This window comes from Mesocricetus auratus, unplaced genomic scaffold (assembly GCF_017639785.1).
Source record: "Mesocricetus auratus isolate SY011 unplaced genomic scaffold, BCM_Maur_2.0 Super-Scaffold_100030, whole genome shotgun sequence".
NCBI classification, from domain to species: domain Eukaryota; kingdom Metazoa; phylum Chordata; class Mammalia; order Rodentia; family Cricetidae; genus Mesocricetus; species Mesocricetus auratus.
Window position 1 is genome coordinate 7,852,082 of NW_024429211.1, and position 19,668 is coordinate 7,871,749.

General features: G+C 43.8%; 1 protein-coding gene across 1 annotated transcript in view; it reads left to right on the top strand.

Annotated features, from left to right (window-relative positions):
• Nipa1 (NIPA magnesium transporter 1) overlaps positions 1-12,344 on the top strand; it is a 34,405-nt gene extending 22,061 nt beyond the window's left edge. Inside the window, exons 4-5 of the mRNA XM_040733274.1 lie at positions 3,016-3,176; positions 6,461-12,344. Of these exons, the coding sequence (XP_040589208.1) occupies positions 3,016-3,176; positions 6,461-6,972 (673 nt within the window). The 3' untranslated portion in view covers positions 6,973-12,344. The remainder of the gene's footprint in view (positions 1-3,015; positions 3,177-6,460) is intronic.
• Positions 12,345-19,668: the final 7,324 nt, after the last annotated feature.

Consider the following 19,668-nt stretch of genomic DNA (forward strand, 5'->3'; position numbering starts at 1 on the left):
GGGTAGGGCATCCTGCGTCCTCTGGTAACCTCACTGCAGATTCTAACTTTATCTTTCACATTACACCTTCTATCGTTTAAGCCTACGCCCTAGTGACTAGGCAGATAAGTCGCAGGTCTGTTTCTGGAATTTGGCAGAGGCTGCAGGGTGGTCCAGAGTCAGGTACTCCCTAGGAGTCACGTCTTCTCTTGTGAGTACGTGAGGCAGCCGTATCTGGTTGATGGCCGGAGGACCCTGACATGTGGGTTTTTATGTCTCGTGTTGGCGTCTCAGAAAATGATGCCCCAGAGTGCAGTCCCTAAGTATTTCTTTGGATAACTAGGAACGAGAACAGCCCCTAAAGGAGCGTCTCATGAATCCAAGGTCACCTTGCCCAGACACCCTGCTCACCGGCTTTCCTAAGGGCAGCTGCAAAGATGAACGGACTATCCATAAAGACAATTTTTGGGTCCCTCGCTTACCTGTGACTTGGTACCTCCTCCCAGAGCTGAGGAGGGCCTTGTCCCAGCCACATAACCACCTACTCATCCATAGCCACATTTTCCTGTGAAGATGATATTTAAGTTTTAACCATCTGGCCTTAATTTTTCTCTAATTTTTTTTTCTTAAATATGTAAGTACACTAGTTGGGACCCAGAGTAACAGGTTTCACTATAACCCTTCACACACACCTGACTCTAGACTTTGTTCTTTTTCAACCAGCCTCCCCTTGTTCCCCAGAGATAACCCTTCCCTTCTGCTTTTTGGCATATTTATTAATTCTATAATTTCTCACCTATCTTCCTTCTCATTCACTTTCGACCTCTTCCTTCCCTTTCTGATGACTTAATTTCCCAGTAATACTGCAGGCTGCAACATGCTGTAATGCCCAGCCATTGACAGATATTTATGACTTGGGAGACTGAGGCAAGAGGACTGTGTCATGAGTTCCAGGCCAACCTGGGCTGCACAGTGAGAGTCTACCTCGTGGTCTCATTTCCCTTAAAAAAAAATACAAGTGATAGTACACACTAAGTAATTTATATATATATATATATATTTTACTTTTAAATTATTTAAATTAGAAACAAGGTTGCTTCACATGTCAATTCCAGGTCCCTCTCCCTTTCCCTCCCCTCCTCCCGTGCCCTCCTCCCAGCCCCCCCCAATATCCCCTCATTTCCCTAGGGAGGGTGAGGCCCTCCATGGGGGAGTCCATAGTCTGTCATTTCATCCAGGGCAGGGCCTAGACCCAACCCTCAAGAGTTCAGGGTGAGAGTGCACCTCACATTGTTCTATGGGAGTCCAAAGTCCGTGTGTATACTTGGGATGGGTACTGATCTGCTGCCCAAGGCTCAATAGATTCCCTAGGCCTCCTCACTGACACCCACATTCAGGGGGTCTTGATCAGACCCATGCTGGATTCCCAGCCATCAGTCTGGGATTCAAGAGCTAACCCTTGTCAGGTCAGCTGTTTCTGGGGGTTAAACCAGCCCAGTCTTAACCCCTTTGGTCATCAGTCCTCCCTCTCTGACACTGGGTTTCTTGAGTTCAGCTTAGTGCTTAGCTGTGGGAGTCTGTCTCTGCTTCCATCAGCCACTGAATGAAGGTTCTGTTTCCTAGACTCTCTGGCCATGGGATTGTAGGCTGGCACTCCCCAGATCTATGTCTAAAATCCATATATGAGAGAGTACATGCCATGTTTCTCTTTTTGTGACTGGGTTACCTCGCTCAGGATGGTTTCTTCTAGTGACATCCATTTGCCTGCAAATTTCAGGATTCCATTGTTTTTTTCTGCTGAGTAGTACTCCATTGTGTAAATGTACCACATTTTCTGTATCCACTCTTCGGTTGAGGGGCATCTAGGTTGCTTCTAAGTTCTGGCTATTACAAATAATGCTGCTATGAACATCCCACTAAGTAATTTTAGGTATGTTTCTTCCTGTTAATTGTTGTTTGTCACTTCATTTCAGTGAGAACAGGGGACATTTCTCCTGCCTCTTCATTAACTTTGTAGTCTTAGCTTCAATAGTGATCCTGTCTGGGGCCTTATATGTCAAAGAAAATAATCCATGAGCCTGTTGCGCCCTGTTCCTGGGTGTTCATGTCTTCTGGATATCTTCAGCATAGAAAAGAGCAGTCAGCATAGATAGCATCGGTATAGGAATTACCTAATGAAAAGCTAGTTTTTCCAGCTCAGGTTGTATACTGACATTATAAGGGGAAATATGAAACACATTGATGAATTTATATATCACTTTTATCTAAAAAAAAGCAGTACCATATTTTTAAGGTTTTGAGTACTAGTGAAAAAATAACCATCCATATTTCTTCTTTCATACTTTAGTTATGGCCAGCATTTTTGTATTTTTCTTTGGTTTATGTGTATGTGTGTTGTTTGCTTTTATAAATAAGGAGGGAATATTTTTGGGTTTTGGTCAATTATAAAACTACTTCTGCCGGGCGTTGGTGGCGCACGCCTTTAATCCCAGCACTCGGGAGGCAGAGGCAGTCGGATCTCTGTGAGTTCGAGGCCAGCCTGGTCTACAAAGTGAGTTCCAGGACAGCTTCCAAAGCCACAGAGAAACCCTGTCTCGAAAAAACAAAAAACAAAAAAAGCAAAAAAAAAACAAAAAAACAAAAAAAACTACTTCTACTCATGTATTTCATATCTATGAGATAATTAAGATATACAGTAATATGAGTTAAGATATTATCAGCTACCTATTGGTTATGCATGAAAATGATATAAAGATCCAATTGTGTTGAAATAAAATGTCAGTAAATTTCTAATGGGAAAATTAGTTTTCCTTGTAAAAACTAAATGATGGGTTGGATGTACATGTTGCTCAGGGTTAACGTATGTGCAAGGCCCTGGATTTGATTCTCAGTGCCAAAATGCAAATAAAAACTTAAAAAAATAACCTCAATGAATGTAAATTACACCTAGAAATAAAGTCTCTTAGGTAAAGTATTAGCAGAAGCAAGTCATCTAGTTTGATTCAAACTATAATGATTTCTTTCGTTTAATTGAAGGTCCATTTTAGCTTCTTATCTTCTGAAGGAAAAGCTCAACATCTTGGGCAAGTTGGGGTGTCTGCTAAGCTGCGCAGGTTCCGTCGTGCTGATTATCCATTCCCCAAAGTCAGAGAGTGTGACAACTCAGGCCGAGCTGGAGGAGAAGCTGACCAATCCAGGTAACCCTGGGGTGTGTGTTTCAGGGTTGGCAATGGCAAGACCCCGAATGAGACAGCGACACAGGAAGAAAGGAGACGCTTAGGGAGGGGCTAGGATGTGCGCAGTCTCAGTGCTGGCGGCATCGTTCCAGAAAGCAAAAGCTTAGTTTAGGAGAGAAAACATATGCACTTTTTTTTTTTTTAATGTGCAAAGGTCAGATTTAGAGGCAGAATAAGAATAGCATGCCCGGCCTGGCGTTGGTGGTGCACACCTTTAATCCCAGCACTCGGGAGGCAAAGGCAGGTGGATCTCTGTGAGTTCGAGGCCGGGCTGGACCGACAGCCTCCAAAACAATACAGAGAAACCCTGTCTCGTAAAACCAAAATAAATAAATAAATAAATAAATAAATAAATAAGTAAAAGAATAGCGTGTCCATGACCTAGGCTTCATGAGTTGCTAAAGACGAAGCGTGTCAACTGTCTCCTTCTAAGAAGAAAAACCTGCTTGGCACACAGATCTGTGGGCATCTGAGAAATGAGAAACTCAGGTTGAGCACAGGAAAACAAAGAGGTTTTCCTGCATGGGAGCCCTCCATTCTGACGCATAGCTACCCAGGCTGCCGTGTGAGCGCCCACGGAGGCTGGTGTTCTTGTCCATTCTCCATCCCGTCTACCACGCTGGCTGCCTCTACTGCCCTTCTCGTGGCTGCCTTTGGCGAGACCCGGTTTTGCTGACCCCACCCCCTTCCCACCCTTACGTCCGGTTCCTGCTTCTGGATTCCAGAGATCCTTGTGAAATGCCATCTGGCTTTGTCCCTTCCAGCCTCAAGGCTCTTTATAATCCCCTTCCCCGGGAGAGCAAACCCAGGCAGACCCACGCTCACACTCCGCTGCTGACCCCTTGCCTGCCGGCTTACACTCAGCCTGCTTCTGAACTGCTACCCACACCCCCAAACCTGCCCCACAATTAGGTGGTGGTCTGTGCTTGCGGGTACCGGTCTCGCTGCTCTCCGTTCCACTCTGCCCGTTTGTAGGAGATGCTCTCGGCTTTCAGCCTCCGGGACGGCGCTCAGTAGCTCTCTTTTCTCACTCCCGAGGGCCTGAGGTCCCAATGCCTGCTCTCTCGTTTTGCGTGCCCACACGTGTTGCTGTGCGTGCCTGCGCTGACTGATCTGCATTTCCAGCCGGCTTCCAGATCTGGGAAGTCCAGAGTGTGAAGTGCGTGGAATTTCAGAGCAGTCGATACTAACTGCTCTGTGATAGCTAACTGTGTGAAGGAGCCATATAGTAGGACTCTACTTTCTAATGTTTGACGTTCGAGTGCAGCTATGGGAAGAGGCGTGTTGAAGTGGGCAGACCACCCAAAATGTGAGTGTTGGAAAGATTTTGGGAGCTGTACATGTAAACCGATGGGAGAAGTCACGTTCGTGGCTTACTCTAAGCATATGCCGTCGGCGTGAGCACTGTGATCAGCGGTGTGACCCTCTGAAATGAAGGACAATTCTTGAAGTCCCAACCAGAGGAAGAACAGTCATCCTTCAGCCTACATATGGATGTTGTATTTGTAAAAATGTTAATGGGTCTGAACCATGTACAAGGACTCCTTTGCCGCATAGTTTCTAGCTCCGATGATCATTACCAGATTTTTTTTTACTTATAAGTCGAAGAGGATATTTGGAAGTTGCGGAGAATATAGGATGACTTGTGGTTATGTGTGCTCTGTGTACCTCACCCGCATCCATTGTATGCATCCCCTAAAGCAGTGGTCCTCTCTACCTTCCTAATGCCGAGTGACCCTTCATACAGGTCCTCATGTCGTGGTAACCATAATTTTGCTACTGTTCTGAATCGTAATAAAGTATCAGTGTTTCCCGATGGCCTTAGGTGACCCTTGTGAAAGGGTTCTACCATCTCAGTGGGGGTCGAGGACCACAGATTGAGAACCACTGCCCTAAAGGGTATATGGGCTTAGACACTGCCACAGTTCCCGATTATCCTCATCTTAGCTTGTGCCCCGTCACGCCCTCAGTATCGTCAGTCTGGTAGGTATCCCGTAATGGACTCTCAGCTGGGTGCAGAGGTGGCATGTACCTACCGTCTCAGGTATACAAATGCTGTGCTGGCAGGATCCTTTGAGCTTAGGCTTTCCGGGACCAGTCTGACAACACAAGGCCCAGTCTATCAGAAAATACAAATTCCGTCATACGACTAGCTTTGCTTTTTTTAAAAGAAGAAAAAAAAAGATTTGTATTGTGTTTTTATTATGTATTCAGTGTTCTGTCTGCGTGTGTGCCTGCAGGCCAGAAGAGGGCACCAGATCTCACTATAGATGGTTGTGAGCCACCATGTGGGTGCTGGGAATTGAACTCGGAGACAGCAACCAGGGCTCTTAACCTCAGATTTTTAAGTGTGTTTCTGTTAATGATGCTGATAGAGTAGGTCACGGAAACATCAGTCGTTAAAGCCTGGCAGTGGTGGCGCACACCTTTAATCCCAGCACTCGGGAGGCAGAGGCAGATGGATCTCTGTGAGTTCGAGGCCAGCCTGGTCTACAGAGCAAGTTCCAGGACAGCCTCCAAAACTACAAGGTCTTGAAAAACCAAAAGGGGAAAAAAAGAAAAAAAAAAAAAACAAAGCAAAAACCAACCAACCAACCAAACAAACAACAAACATTAGTAGGTAAGACACTTTGGAGCAGGATTTCACATTTCTGGGAGAGCTATAGAGGGCTTCCTGTCAACAGAAGTGATCATAATTTCTTCAGCTACCCCAGACTTGGCTCTGGGAGTCCTGGGAGTAGTTATTTATCATTAGAATATGTCTCCATACATTTGGAGGGTCCTTGGGTAGTTGTGGCCTGGTTGGATAGGGTTACACAGAGGCAGAATTACAGTGAGGTCTTTAATGGTAAAGGACACAAGGCCAAGATTCCTGGACACAGGCATTCCTGAAGAAGGCAACAGTTCCGGTTTCATGTTACCCTTGCGGCTGCACATGCTTGTTTTACCATGCTGAGGGTCAGACACAGAGCCTCTCGGAGTATGTTGGGCGAGTGGTTTTTTTTTTGTTGTTGTTGTTGTTTTTAACCACTGAGCCGCTTCCTGATTCCTGTGACTGTGTGCATGATGAGTAATGACGGGGATAGTTTCTGTGGAGTGGGCTTAGTGGTTGTAGTAGACAAGCCGGAGCTGTCGGGTGCTTGCCTGCCCTCTCTCCCCGATGGAAGTGGCTGGGGCTCTGCCCTCCTGGGGGGCCTCTGATGGGGGCAGCTTTCCCGGTCACCGTGTGCCGTCTTGTCTTGCAGTGTTTGTGGGCTACCTGTGCATCGTGCTGCTCATGCTGCTGCTGTTGATCTTCTGGATCGCACCAGCCCACGGGCCCACCAACATCATGGTCTACATCAGCATCTGCTCCTTGCTGGGGAGTTTCACCGTGCCTTCCACCAAGGGCATCGGGCTGGCGGCCCAGGACATCTTGCATAACAACCCTTCTAGCCAGAGAGCCCTCTGCCTGTGCCTTGTGCTCCTGGCCGTCCTGGGCTGCAGCATCATTGTCCAATTCAGGTACATCAACAAGGCCCTGGAGTGCTTCGACTCTTCTGTGTTCGGGGCCATCTACTACGTCGTGTTTACCACGCTGGTCCTCCTGGCTTCCGCCATCCTCTTCCGGGAGTGGAGCAATGTGGGCCTGGTGGACTTCCTGGGCATGGCCTGTGGATTTACAACTGTCTCCGTGGGGATCGTCCTCATACAGGTGTTCAAAGAGTTCAATTTCAACCTTGGGGAGATGAACAAGTCCAATATGAAAACAGACTAAGATGCGATGGAGGTTCCGGGGCCTCGAAGGGACAGGCATTGGAGGGGGGTGGGGCGGCGGTGGTCTGTGGTTTTGGACTAGATGCCAAGCGGAACAAAGACTCTCGGTGAGGGTTGCCTGTGTACCAGCTAGTGATCTAGCGGACAGTAGGGAGCCTTGCTTTGCACCAGGGTGGGGTCCAGACCTCTGCGGCGCAAAGCTCCCAATGGTTACCTGGGGGTGAGCTCTCTCTGATGAGACTAATCCTGTGTTCATTTCCATTAACCTAGACGCTTTCGTTTTGTTTAAGATACTTTAACATGATTGAACCAGATAATAAGGGTGAGAGGTCTTTCTAGTTAGTCTTTGTAGGGAAGCAGATGTTCTCACCTAAGCACCTTGGGAAAGGCAGACACTCTTGTGAAATCTGGCTCTGTGCAGTAAACATGTTCAGCACGTATAGCATTCAGGTAGTTTACCCAAATAGGAGGTATATGAGTTGAGTTGATTTTAGTCCTTTAACAACTTGGCTCTCCTACATGTGCCCCAAAACAGCAGTAAGCAGAGAGAGGAGTTGATGATGGTGGTACAGGGCTCCGTCGACAGGGTGACTTCCCAATAGCTCAGATCAATTTTAGTGCCTTTATCATTTGAAGCATTCACTTAATTTAACTGTTGCTGTGTAATATGTTAAATGTTCTAACTATAGATACGTAAAGCAGCTAGAAGAGGATGCTACCTACGCTCAGTGGAAGATAGTGAAAACAAAAAGTACGGGGAAAATTGGAAACTGACCCATTTCTGTATCGTTGTCCAGTTAAGGACAACTGATTAAGTTTGAAGAGATACTTTGTTTGCATTTAACCTGTGCTACCTGGATCCATTATGAAAAATACCTGCTTTCTGTTTCAGGAGGCATTTGTATCCATTCAGAAAAAATAAAACCATTAAACTTGACAGAAAGGTTGTTAAAGTAGAGAGTGTCTATTAAGTACATACCACAGGAGTTTAGTAAACAAGTCAAGGATACAGCTTAGGAGTGTTTCTATAAAGTGCATAATTTCTAAGGGAGTTTCTAGCAAAGATGACAACAGTTTAGCCTTCTTGTTGTTTGAAATGGTAGAACCTTCTGGAGTTCTTAACCAGACATCCTACTAAACCTTCTGACTGTGTGCAAGACCCCAGGTTTGATTCCCTGCATCCAAAACAGCAAAACAGATCAGCTACCCTGCATCCAAAACAAACAGCAAAACAGATCAGCCTTCTTAAATGGAAAATAGCTGTTAATAACACAGTGTTTTAGAACAGAAATGATTCTCCTATACATAGTAGCCTTCCCCATGCTTTTAATTGGAGCAAGGTACAAAGGGATACAACATAACATTATATAATATACACATTAAGATGTTGTGTATTCCACATGCATTATTTTTTTATCTAGATGTAATATGCCAAGTTTAAAAATGGGGTTGGATAAAATAAGTTAGCTGAGGTAGAACATGGATTTTAATAATACCCAATTAAACTTCTCACTAAAACAAATGTGCTTTTCCAGATAAAAAGGCCATCTCTCAAGTAAAGACCCCAGAGAGTAGTTCACTGAGTAGTAGAATAAACAGGGTAAATAAATACTAGTTTAATATAAAAGAATCTGGTTGTCTGGCTCATTTGTCAGATTCAGTGAATTGTATGAATGATGACCTCGGTGTATTCAGTCTGTGATTTGTGAGGAACAGCAACAGAATGATTTAAACAGCTGAAAACCTTGCAGAAAGCAGTAGTTAGCACGTGTTCAAGTTCATTCTTTTTTTTGTATCAGCTCTTGAAATATTTTTAATCATCAGTATCTTTAGGAGTATAAACCTTCCTGTATTCCAATTATTGAACATAATTGGAAAGTGTGATGTAGCAGGATCAATATAATTTTAATATTAACATTTCTGAGGTAAGAACATAGCTATACTAGTACAAGGAAGAAATTTATAATGTGGAAATTACCATGTTCATTTTGCTACTTATTGTGGAACTTAGTTTAAATGCATCTGTTGATGTACCTGAAGTTTTGATTCACAGTTTCACCATGAATATTAAAAGGTATTAATATTTTGTATGTGAAGCAAAATTTCATAGTATTAATAGTTCTCCTTCTGGAACAGTAAGACCGCCCAGGGTTCCATCTGATCAGCAGATTGCTTCAGTAGGATTCATACTTTTGTTCTAGAGGAACTCACTGCTTTTTAAGTCTGAAAATGATGCCCCAGTAACCGTCAGGAATAGGGTCCAGTTTTCAAATTAAACATAGTGCACATATTTGTATCCTTACTACTGTTTTACAAATTCAGTTTTCACAATTCACTTTGAAATGCAAGTGAAAGTAAAAATTCCCCAATAAGAGCTTTGTAAGGAAGTCTGGAATGCAAAGGAATCTCTTATTGGTTTCTCCAATAGGAAACCCTTTCATTATGATATATTTTTTGGGGGGAGGTTATTTCTGATAAAACTTAAGAAAACATGCCTATTATGTACTTTTCCCCCAACTCTTTAAAATCATCAAAATAAAAAATATTGGTAGCAGTTTATAGAGAACTGCACTTGGAAGACATTGAGGCCATTTCTCTCTTCTACTTAGACAATGCCTTTGCTCATACATATCTTTACAGTTGAAAGGTTGTTTTCTGTTTTAAGTAAGTACTGACCAAGTGTAGCATCTGTGGAGGTTTTCGAGGCGGAAGACGTCACTGCCTACACTGGTACCTTTGGAGTGGAGCTGTCTTTCCAGTGCCGTAGCTGGTCACCGAGATGGTCACCGTAGCTGTTTCTGTTAGAACATCAGTAAAACATACTTTGTTGCCGCTTGTTCAACAGTCAGATTCTATTTCATTTCCGTTGTCTAAGCCATTTTGTTCTGCCTAACGTCATTTCCACTTGTATCACGGAAATAATGTATTGATCTTCCTTCCTTCCTTAAGTTTCATATCTGTTTTCTTTTATCTTTGAAACATGGGTATGATGTGTGCTAGGCAAGAGTTTTACATCCCTAGTCTGCTCGCGCCTACTTTTGATAGGCTCGTATTCAAACGTGCAGGCACAGAGCCCCCTCCTTTGTCCGCCACAGCTCAGTTGCTGGCAGATACTGTGCTGAACTTTTAGAAGCTGGTCCCTAGGCTTCTGTAAAGTGCTCAGATGCAGTGCTTGTTAGATGTGGGAAACCAGATGGTCTGTGGAAACTTGAGAATTGATGAGCATAGGACTGCTGTCCTGCTGCATAATTCATTTTCTCTTTACCCCCTTAAAAGGGGTCATATTGTGTACCCCAGGCTGGCCTTCAAGGCATATGTCGTTACACTGGGCCTCCTGAGTATTACAATTGTTGTGTGCTGTGATACTTTTATTCCACACTGATCTAGTAGAGCAGAGTTCCTCTCTGATGCCTATTGGTCTTAGTATTCCTGTGACCTCTAGAAAACCCTGCGACGGTGTGAAGGAGGTCTAAGGAAGTATTCTCAGAGTGTCTGACACCAAGGAGCTTGTTCATCTGCTCAGGCAGGACTGAATAGAATCCTGGTGTTAAGCCTTCTCAGGGACCAAAACCGTATTATTAGCTCCTTAGCACAGACTTTCTAAGGCCATAGCCACAGTTTCCCTTTGTTTTACTTATATTCATTGCTAGATTTTGTTGAGTTGGCAAAAGACCACTTGGCACAGCCATCCCATTACAAGACGGTTTACCAGGTAGAAGGCCTAAACATTTTTTCATTTCTCATTTACATATGACAGTCATTTCCTGGTGAATTTTAAGGGTCTGTCATTTAGCTTTTAAGTGATTTTTCACATCTTGCAAGATTCGTACACTGTATTATACATTCAAGGATATTAAGAATTATAGGAGTAGTAATGAGTGTTTGGCCCATCATCTCTGCTTAATTTTGTCATGCACATTTTTCATGTGTTGTTTAATGAAACAAAAGGATATTTTTAAAATTAATAGTTATTGCATCAAAAGACATCTATTTAAAAAAATTGATATTCCGTAGGGAAAAAAAATGACCGTGTAAATAAACATCTATTTTCAAATGTACCCAAAGTAATTTCAAAGTTTAGTCATAGGCCCATGGATCCAGGGAGGGTTTATTTATTTGTTTGTTGTCTGTTTGTTTTTAAAGATTTATTTTTATTTCATGGCTGTATGGGCTTTTCCTGCATGTGCATCACTTGCATGCAGTACCTGCCAAGGCCAGAAGGGGGTGCTGGACCCCTAGGAACTGGAGTTACCGCTGCTTGAGCACCACCACGTGGGCCCTGGGGAGCCAACCTGAGTCCTCTGCAGGAGCAGCAGGTGGTCTCAGGCACCAAGCCATCTCTCCAGCTCCAGGGGACTTATTTTTCCTTTTCCCGACTTTCTCCTGACTTGTGAGATTATATGTGAGTTTTTTTTTTTTAAACCTTCCCGTGTCTCAGTTTTTCTACCTCGAAAGTTGTGGGAGGAGGGTTCTTCAGGTCGCTCGATTCTAAACTGCAGGCAGGCGCGCCACGCTGAGAACTGTTCCGGGGGAGGTGTGTGATTAAACTCAGCTCGCAGCCTTTTTGGAGCCTGATCCAGACTACTGTAGAGCATGTAGCCTTGAACACCAAAACAACTAAAGGGAACCCTGGGTGTGTTAAGTGTGCATGATTCCTTAAGACTTAATTTTGTTTAAGGGTTTACACGTTCTGTTGTACAATGAGGAAATAAAACATAGCCTTCAAAAAAAAAAATCGGAAGATCCAGTTACAATGGTGTGACAGCTCCTTTTATGCTCTTCTTTGGTTTTTGTCCTGCGTATGTGACCCATCAATTCTGTCGCCGTTGAATTTGCCATGAGAAACACTGGACTTCCTGCTTCTAAGCACCTTAGCCCTGATACTGAATTATCTGATGTCACGTGAATGTCAGGGGCTCCCAAAACACTAGTGCCAAAGGGTCACCTTGAAAAATTCAGAATATTTCTTTGTTACAATGTCTTGCATTTCACCCTATCAGTGTATTTTTGCACTTTACAAGAATTTGAAGGTGTGGCTTTTTAAAAGTTGTATTCCTTTATTTATTTTTTTTGCTTTTTAAAAGGATAATTATTATCCCCTCGTGAAATGAATATAGTAAGAAAAAACATAAATTAAAAAGAATGCCAAATGTTGGTTGCATAAAAGTTCCCCCCCCCACATAAATGTAGTAGGGGAAAATGTAGTTAGTACACATACATAATAATCAGTGTCTAAGAGTTGTTTATATTTTGCTTCATAGAAGTAGTCATAGCATGTTATACTTGCCTTATGTAGATAAAAAGGCTATCAAGTTTTCCGATAATATTTATTATTCTGTATATGTTTTAAAATAAAGTAACGTTTCTAGCTGAGTATGTGTTGACTTTTCCCATTGCTTGGAATTCTTATGTACTCTCGGGTTCTAGGTCATCCCAATGCGTCACGTTTTTTCCTGTCTTATTCACGTACAAGCTGGGCACGGTGATGCCTGCCCTTAATTCCAGCTTTCAGGAGGCATAGAGAGGCAGATCTCTGAGTTCAAGGCCAGCGGGGTCTCTTCAGTGAGCCCCAGGACAGCCAGGGTTCCATAGTGTGTGTGTGTGTGTGTGTGTGTGAGAGAGAGAGAGAGAGAGAGAGAGAGAGAGAGAGAGAGAGAGAGAGAGAGAGAGAGAGCCCAAGGAGACTAGAAGGTGGCACTGGATCTCCTGAAACTTAAACTTTAAGCAACTGTCTTGATGTCGAGAACCAGACCCCGGTTCTCTGCAAAGCAGCCGGTGCTCTCAGCACTGAACCATCATACCATCTCACAATCTCCTACACATGAAGTATTTTTTTTAATGTGTCTGTAAGTCTACAGCGGAATAGACCAAGCCTGTGTTCAGAGCACGACCCAGTGGTGAAAGCAGCAGAGATGACTACACACTCAGACAACTTAAAGCATAAACAAAGCCAGACGTTGCCCTGACCAGTGATCCTGGTGCTCCTGGAAAGGAGCACCGTCCAACTTTGGGGAGAATGGTTTGTTTTGATGCAGTGTGGCCCATGGAACAGCTTTAAGATGGGGTCACCCGAGCCAGGATTTGAACAAGTCTCACTATGGCACACCTATTGATCATTATTTTAAAAAATATATTTTTGGTAGTGCCTGGTATGGAATACCAGGGAAAGAAAGCAAACTTTTTAGTTGGAAAGGTAGAGGGAATAGTCAGTCTTGAAACTGGGTGGATTCCTGTAATCACAGAATTCTAGAAGTGCAAACAGGAGTTCAAAATTAACTTTAGGGCCACACACTGAGTTTGCGACCAGCCTAGAATAGAGAGTCTGACTCAACCATAAACCGTCTTCGTTAGTATTTCTGACAAAGGAGAGGTGCAGCAGGCTTTTTCTTTTGGGCCACCAACCAGCTACGAAATCATGACACAGAGACTTGTTACTCGTTTCCAATGCTTGGCCTTGGCTTAGCTCTTTTCTGGCTAGCTCTTTTAACTTAAATTAACCTGTTTCACTTTTTCTCAGGGCGTATTACCTTTCTTCTGTAAATCTTACTTCCACTGCCCCTCTATGTCTGTCTGTCTGTCTGCTTGCCCTGGGCATGTCCCTTATCCTTCCCTCCCCTCCTCTCCCCTCCCCTCCCCTCCTCTCCCCTCCCTCCCCTCCTCTCCCCTCTTCTCCCCTCCCCTCCCCTCCCCTCCTTCCTTTCATTCTTCTTGTTGAGTCTAGAATTCTCCTATTTATTCTCTCTTCCTGCCAGCCCCACCTATCCTTTCCCTGCCTAGCTATTGGCCATTCAGCTGTTTATTAGGCCCATCAGCTGCCTTAGGCAGGCAAGGTAAGATAGACGCAACGTATCTTTTACATAATTAAACACACATCCTTTAACATCATCAGACAAATGCAGCATACACAAGCGTAACACGCCTTTACGCAGCTGAAGTAGTATTCTGCAGCATAAGCAAATACAACACATCTTTGTCCAGTTAAAAGGACGTTCCACAACAGAGAGGTTTTCAGCCAAGGACACGGAGAAGGCTTCAGAGTGGAAGTGGACTATGTTAATGGGTGACAGGGCAAGCAAGTAACAAAACACTACCAATGTAAGCAGCTCACACGATGGGCCAGCGGGTAGAGCAAGGGTCCAGCTAAGCTGCTTACATACAAATTGTACCTTTTTATATTTGGTTGGGATCTTGCCATCTTCCCCCGATTTGACTCTTTAAAGTTTATTTTATTTTATTTTTTGCAGTAGTGTGACTTTTCTCAACTACCACAGATTTGGGGTTTTCTAGTAATCCAGATTGGTTACCATGCTCTGGAAACAAAATTTGAATTCAGGTTTACTTTGGCTATAGAAGAATTACAGACATTGGAAGGCCCTGAGAGTACTCATACCCCTTATACTTTTCAGATATTAGAGTATGTCTGCATTCTGTTATTCCTGCCCATTTCCTTTATCTGTGACCGTTCTTTTATTGTTGTGGCACATTACCTGACTCTTGTCATTCTTACCCTTCTCCCTTTTGATGTTAGACCTACTAGGAAAATTCTGAATCAGGTTTCCACTTTAGGATGCTTAACTGTATCTGCATAGTGTTACACAATCCATTTGTGGGTTGCGAGAACTGTAATAGGGACATTGCTGAGTGCGTATAATTCTGTGTCATGGGCCATGGCATAAATACAACAGATGACAATTAATAATTAAAGTGTCAATCCACCAGAGGAATAACTCTCTGATGGAGAAAACCTCATCAAACAAGGCTTACAGGGCCCCGGATTCTGAGAACTGGCTGTTTCTGTCTATAAGTTGTCTCATGTGCCGTCACATACATTCCTTCCCTAAAAACAGCTATATAAACACATATATGAGATAAACTGGGCACACATATAGCTATGCATGGTCAGGAAGATGATTTCTGTGTAACTGCAATTTTGATGAATAGTAATAATACTAGGATATTTTTTTACAACTCAGGGTGACATAGAAAAATAATAGTGGGCTGGAGAGATGGCTCAGAGGTTAGGAGCACTGGCTTCTCTCCCAGAGGTCCTGAGTTCAATTCCCAGCAACCACATGGTGACTTGAAACCATCCGTAATGAGATCTGGTGCCCTCTTCTGGCCTGCAGGGATATATGCAGGCAGAAACTGTATACATAATAAAGAAAGAAAGAGAGAAAGGAAGGAAGAAAGAAAGAAAAAGAATAGTAGAAACTGTATACGTAATAAAGAAAGAAAGGAAGGAAGGAAGGAAGAAAAAGAATAGTATCCTCAGCTACAAAGACAGCTTTTTACACCATTAGCTGATTTTAGACCTCAAAACAAATTCAAAGCAGACTAATTGCCCCTGCTAAAATATGCAAGGGCAAGTTCCCAGGTGTCTGTTTGTTGAACCAAAGTCAGGCTGATAACATTAATAACTCCCTGCAGCAAATGACTTTCTGCACATGCTCCTAACCTCACTCTTACAACATAAGGCTCAAGGTTCAGCCAACTAATTGTTTATTGCTCAGGTCCTGAATCTCAGTGTCACTCTCCACGATGTCCCTCAGGCTACATGCAGACAGGCCACCATGCCTGCACAGCCGAATGTTGCTGTGGCTGCTCATTTCCAGATGGCCAGTGTGACATTATAGCCTGAGAGAAACTGTGTCAATTCTTTGTGTATCAGTGGGGCTCCGTTTCTTATTGTTTATTTAAGTGATGCTAGGTGACCCTGAAAACGCAATTTTACGTATCGCCCGGAAGAGTTTGTTCTGAGAACGAGCGTGTGACTGAATGAGTCGGCGAGTGGACGATGCAGAAGGGAGACGTAGCTGGGGGGGGGAATGCAGCAGAGTAGAGAGAGGAAAGAGGAAACGTGTACAGAATAGAGATGTGCGGAAAACAGAGATGTAGCGGGTATGCAAATGCAAAGGGATGTAACTGTGTAGAGAGTTTGTCAGGAGAAGGAAAAGAGAAGATTCCCATCAGGAAAGCATGTGCTTGTTCCTTTTTTTCTTAAGTCACCATCATAACTCGTCAGTCCTGTCCTTTTTTTTTTTTTTTTTTTTTTTCCTTCTCGAGGCAGCGTTTGGTTCCTCTTTGGCTTTGGAGGCTGTCCTGCCTGGAACTAGCTCTTGTAGACCAGGCTGGTCTCGAACTCACAGAGACTCGCCTGCCTCTGCCTCCCGAGTGCTTTCCTAAAGACCCTCAGATAGGTGAGAATCTTTTTTTTCTTTTTTTTTTTTTTTTTTTTGGTTTTTATGAGACAGGGTTTCTCTGTATTGTTTTCGAGGCTGTTGGTCCAGCCCGGCCTCAAACTCAGAGATCCGCCTGCCTCTGCCTCCCGAGTGCTGGGATTAAAGGCGAGCGCCACCTCCGCCCGGCGGTGAGAGTCTTTTCTAAGTCCCGCTACTCTGAAGACATTCTGCTACCCTGGCTGCAGTACTGCGAGCTGGACTCCTGGGCGAGCTGCTTTCCTGGGCTCCAGCCGTTCTGCCTACCGTTTTACCAAGAGAGACACTTAGAAAGGGAAACTCTGACAACAGTTGTCGTTTGTGGGAAAAACAACCCGTTCCCACTTTTGTGCTTTCGTGGTAATATAACCAAAACTTACACAAGAAAACTACATATTAGCCACACTTAAAAAAAAAATCCTACATCAGGGTCCAGTGATGGTGATGCACACCTTTAATCCTAGAGCTCTGGAGGTGGCGGCAGGTGGATCGCTGTGAGTTCAAGGCCATCCAGAGCTACCTAGTGAGGACCTATCTCAAAAAACAAACACGAACAAAAACCACTTTGGTAAGCCTTGAATGTTTTTTTTTTTTGTGGCAATGGCAAGGTTTAGTTGCTTTATTAGGGCATACTTGGCACATGAATTCTTTTTTTAAAGATTTATTTTATTCATTACATATACAGTGTTCTGCCTACATACCAGAAGAGGGTGCCAGATTGAATTGTAGATAGTTGTGAGCCACCATGTGGTTGCTGGGAACTGAACTCAGGACCTCTGGAAGAGCAGTCAGTACTCTTAGCCTCTGAGCCATCTCTCCAGCCCCGGCACATGAATTATAATCTCTTAGCCAGATACTTTCAGTGCAAGAAGAGACTGGCTTAGCCGGGCGCTGGTGGCCCACGCCTTTAATCCCAGCACTCGGGAGGCAGAGGCAGGCAGATCTCTGTGAGTTCGAGGCCAGCCTGGTCTACGAGAGCTAGTTCTAGGACAGCCTCCAAAGCTACACAGAGAAACCCTGTCTCGAAAAACCAAAAAAAAAAAAAAAAAAAAAAAAAGAGACTGGCTTTCAGGTAGCAGAGACCCAGTCATGCTATAGAATGTACCAACAGTTCATTCCTTTTTTACTGCTAGTTTCCCATCATATTGTTCAGATCTGGTCATTTGAAATATATCCAGGTATGCTGTTACTGCAAGTGTAATTGTTGTAGAATGCTTATTTTTATTTTTTTTTCTCACGGCTATATGCTTTCGTTTCTCGTTGATAAATATCCCCAAACTACTGGGTCAGATGGTTGGATTTTGTTTTTTTCATTTTTGGTACAAGGTCTCTGTAGGTAGCCCTGGCTGTCCTGGAACTTGTTGCATAGATCAGGCTGTGTTGAACTCAGAGATCCCTCTGTCTCTGTCTTCTGAGAGCTAGAATCAAAGGCCTCTGCTGGGCCTGGCGGTGGTGGCGCACACCTTTAATCCCAGCACTCGGGAGGCAGAGACAGATGCTCTCTGAGTTCAAGGCTAGCCGGGTCTACAGAGCAACTTTGCCTGGTCTATAGAGCAAGCTCCAGGACAGGCTCCAAAGTTACAGAGAAACCTCTTGAAAGAAATCTAGAAAAAAAAGCATCTTACACCGTGTGTGTGTGTGTGTGTGTGTGTGTGTGTGTGTGTGTGTGTGTTGTGTGTATTTTTCCCAAGACACGGTTTCTTGGTGTAGACCTGAGTGTCCTGGAACTTGTTTGAGATCTGCCTACCTTTGCCTCTTGAGTGCTGGGATTAAAAGGATATAACACCACCACCCAGCTACTATATTTAACTTTTGTAGAAGTTGTCAACCTATTTTCCAATGCTATTTTAATTCCATCAACAACATGTGAGAAAGAATTACAGTTTTATTTAAATTTTTTTTGTTTTTTTTGAGACAGGGTTTGTCTGTTTTTTTTTTTTTGGAGGCTGTCCTCTGTAGATCAGGCTGGCCTCGAACTCACAGAGATCCGCGTGCCTCCCGAGTGCTGGGATTAAAAGCATGTGCCAACAACACCCGGCTTGTTTAAATTTTTTGGTTTGCTTTTTTTCTTTTGGAGACAAGGTCTCACACTAGCTCAGGCTGCTCTGAAACCGTATGTCGCTCAGGCTAGTCTTGAACTTGTGGCAGTCCTTGTGTCTCTGCCTCTTAAGGGCCTAGAAAAGTTAGATTTTAAAACTTTAAAAGTATCCTATGATCACCGTCTGAACATTCACAAAGTATAAGATATGGAAAATTATGTACTGGAAAAAAACGACTTGGGCATTTAAAGAGCCTGTATCATAGGAGTGTGTGCTACACACACACACACACACACACACACACACACACACACACACACAGCTTCCACTGTGTGTTTCGAGGGCTTCATTATAAGAGCCAGATAATGAATGTGAGAGTAGTTTAGGATCACAGTGACGATACAGACAGCTGAGACAGAGCTGTATTTGGATGATTAGGACAGAGGCAAGAAAAGGTGCCATAAGTCAATTCTTTATTTTGATTAAATTACAATGCTGATCCTACACACTCCTGTTCAAATGAATCAACCAGTATTTCCATAACAACCAGCCCTTTGTAGGTGTCTGTTAGCATCTCTGTTAGTCATTGGTGCCCATCAATTCAAACCAAAATGAGACTACAATCATTTATTCTTTCTCATATGTCTGTAAGTCAGTGGGCCAGTTTCGCTGATGTGGACCCACCTGACCCTTGCCTGCAATTATACTGTTATCCAGGAAGTCAGGAGGATAGCTTTGTTCCTGATCTTGATCTACAGTGTCCCGTTCTGCCCACCATTCCTGGCTTCTTATCAACGCTCATTCTAACAACTGGCGTTTTTTCCTAGTCAACACCAGTTCTGGGCCGACGCAGACTCATGAAGGGAGAGTCGGGTTTGCAGTCCCTGCAAAACTGTGCAGACGCGTGGAAAGGTGGGGAAGGTTGGAGCCATCCTTCACTAATCTACCAAAAACCATCGAAGTCCAGCTCGCCCATCACGATTCCCTACCTCTTACTTCATCTAGGAATTATCCGAACAAGGAGTTATCTTCATAGTGAGTTCCAAGACACTCGGGGGAGTGAGTGGCTGTCAAGTTCACAGCAGAGTAGAAGTTTTTGTTAGTGGCCCCCGCCACCACCCCAGCTGTGTGTCAGGACGCCACTCCCGAAGCATTAGAACGGGAGACCAGGAAACTGCATTTGCTGTTTTCTGTCTCAGTTAACATATAACTCATTTCTTTTTCAAACGAGGATTCCTCCCCTCCCCCGGCACACCCCAACAAATGACCTTGAGGTTAGTCATTAACAACCCGGAGTAAAAGTATTCAAGACACCTGTCAGCAAGTATTTTTCCAGCGGGCCTCAGTGGATTTTTTTTTTCAATGCAGAAGCAGCCGAGGAGAGCCCAGTACTGGGTTTCCCTGTGCATGTCGTGAACAAGAACTCCTGTCTTTTAAGTGTAG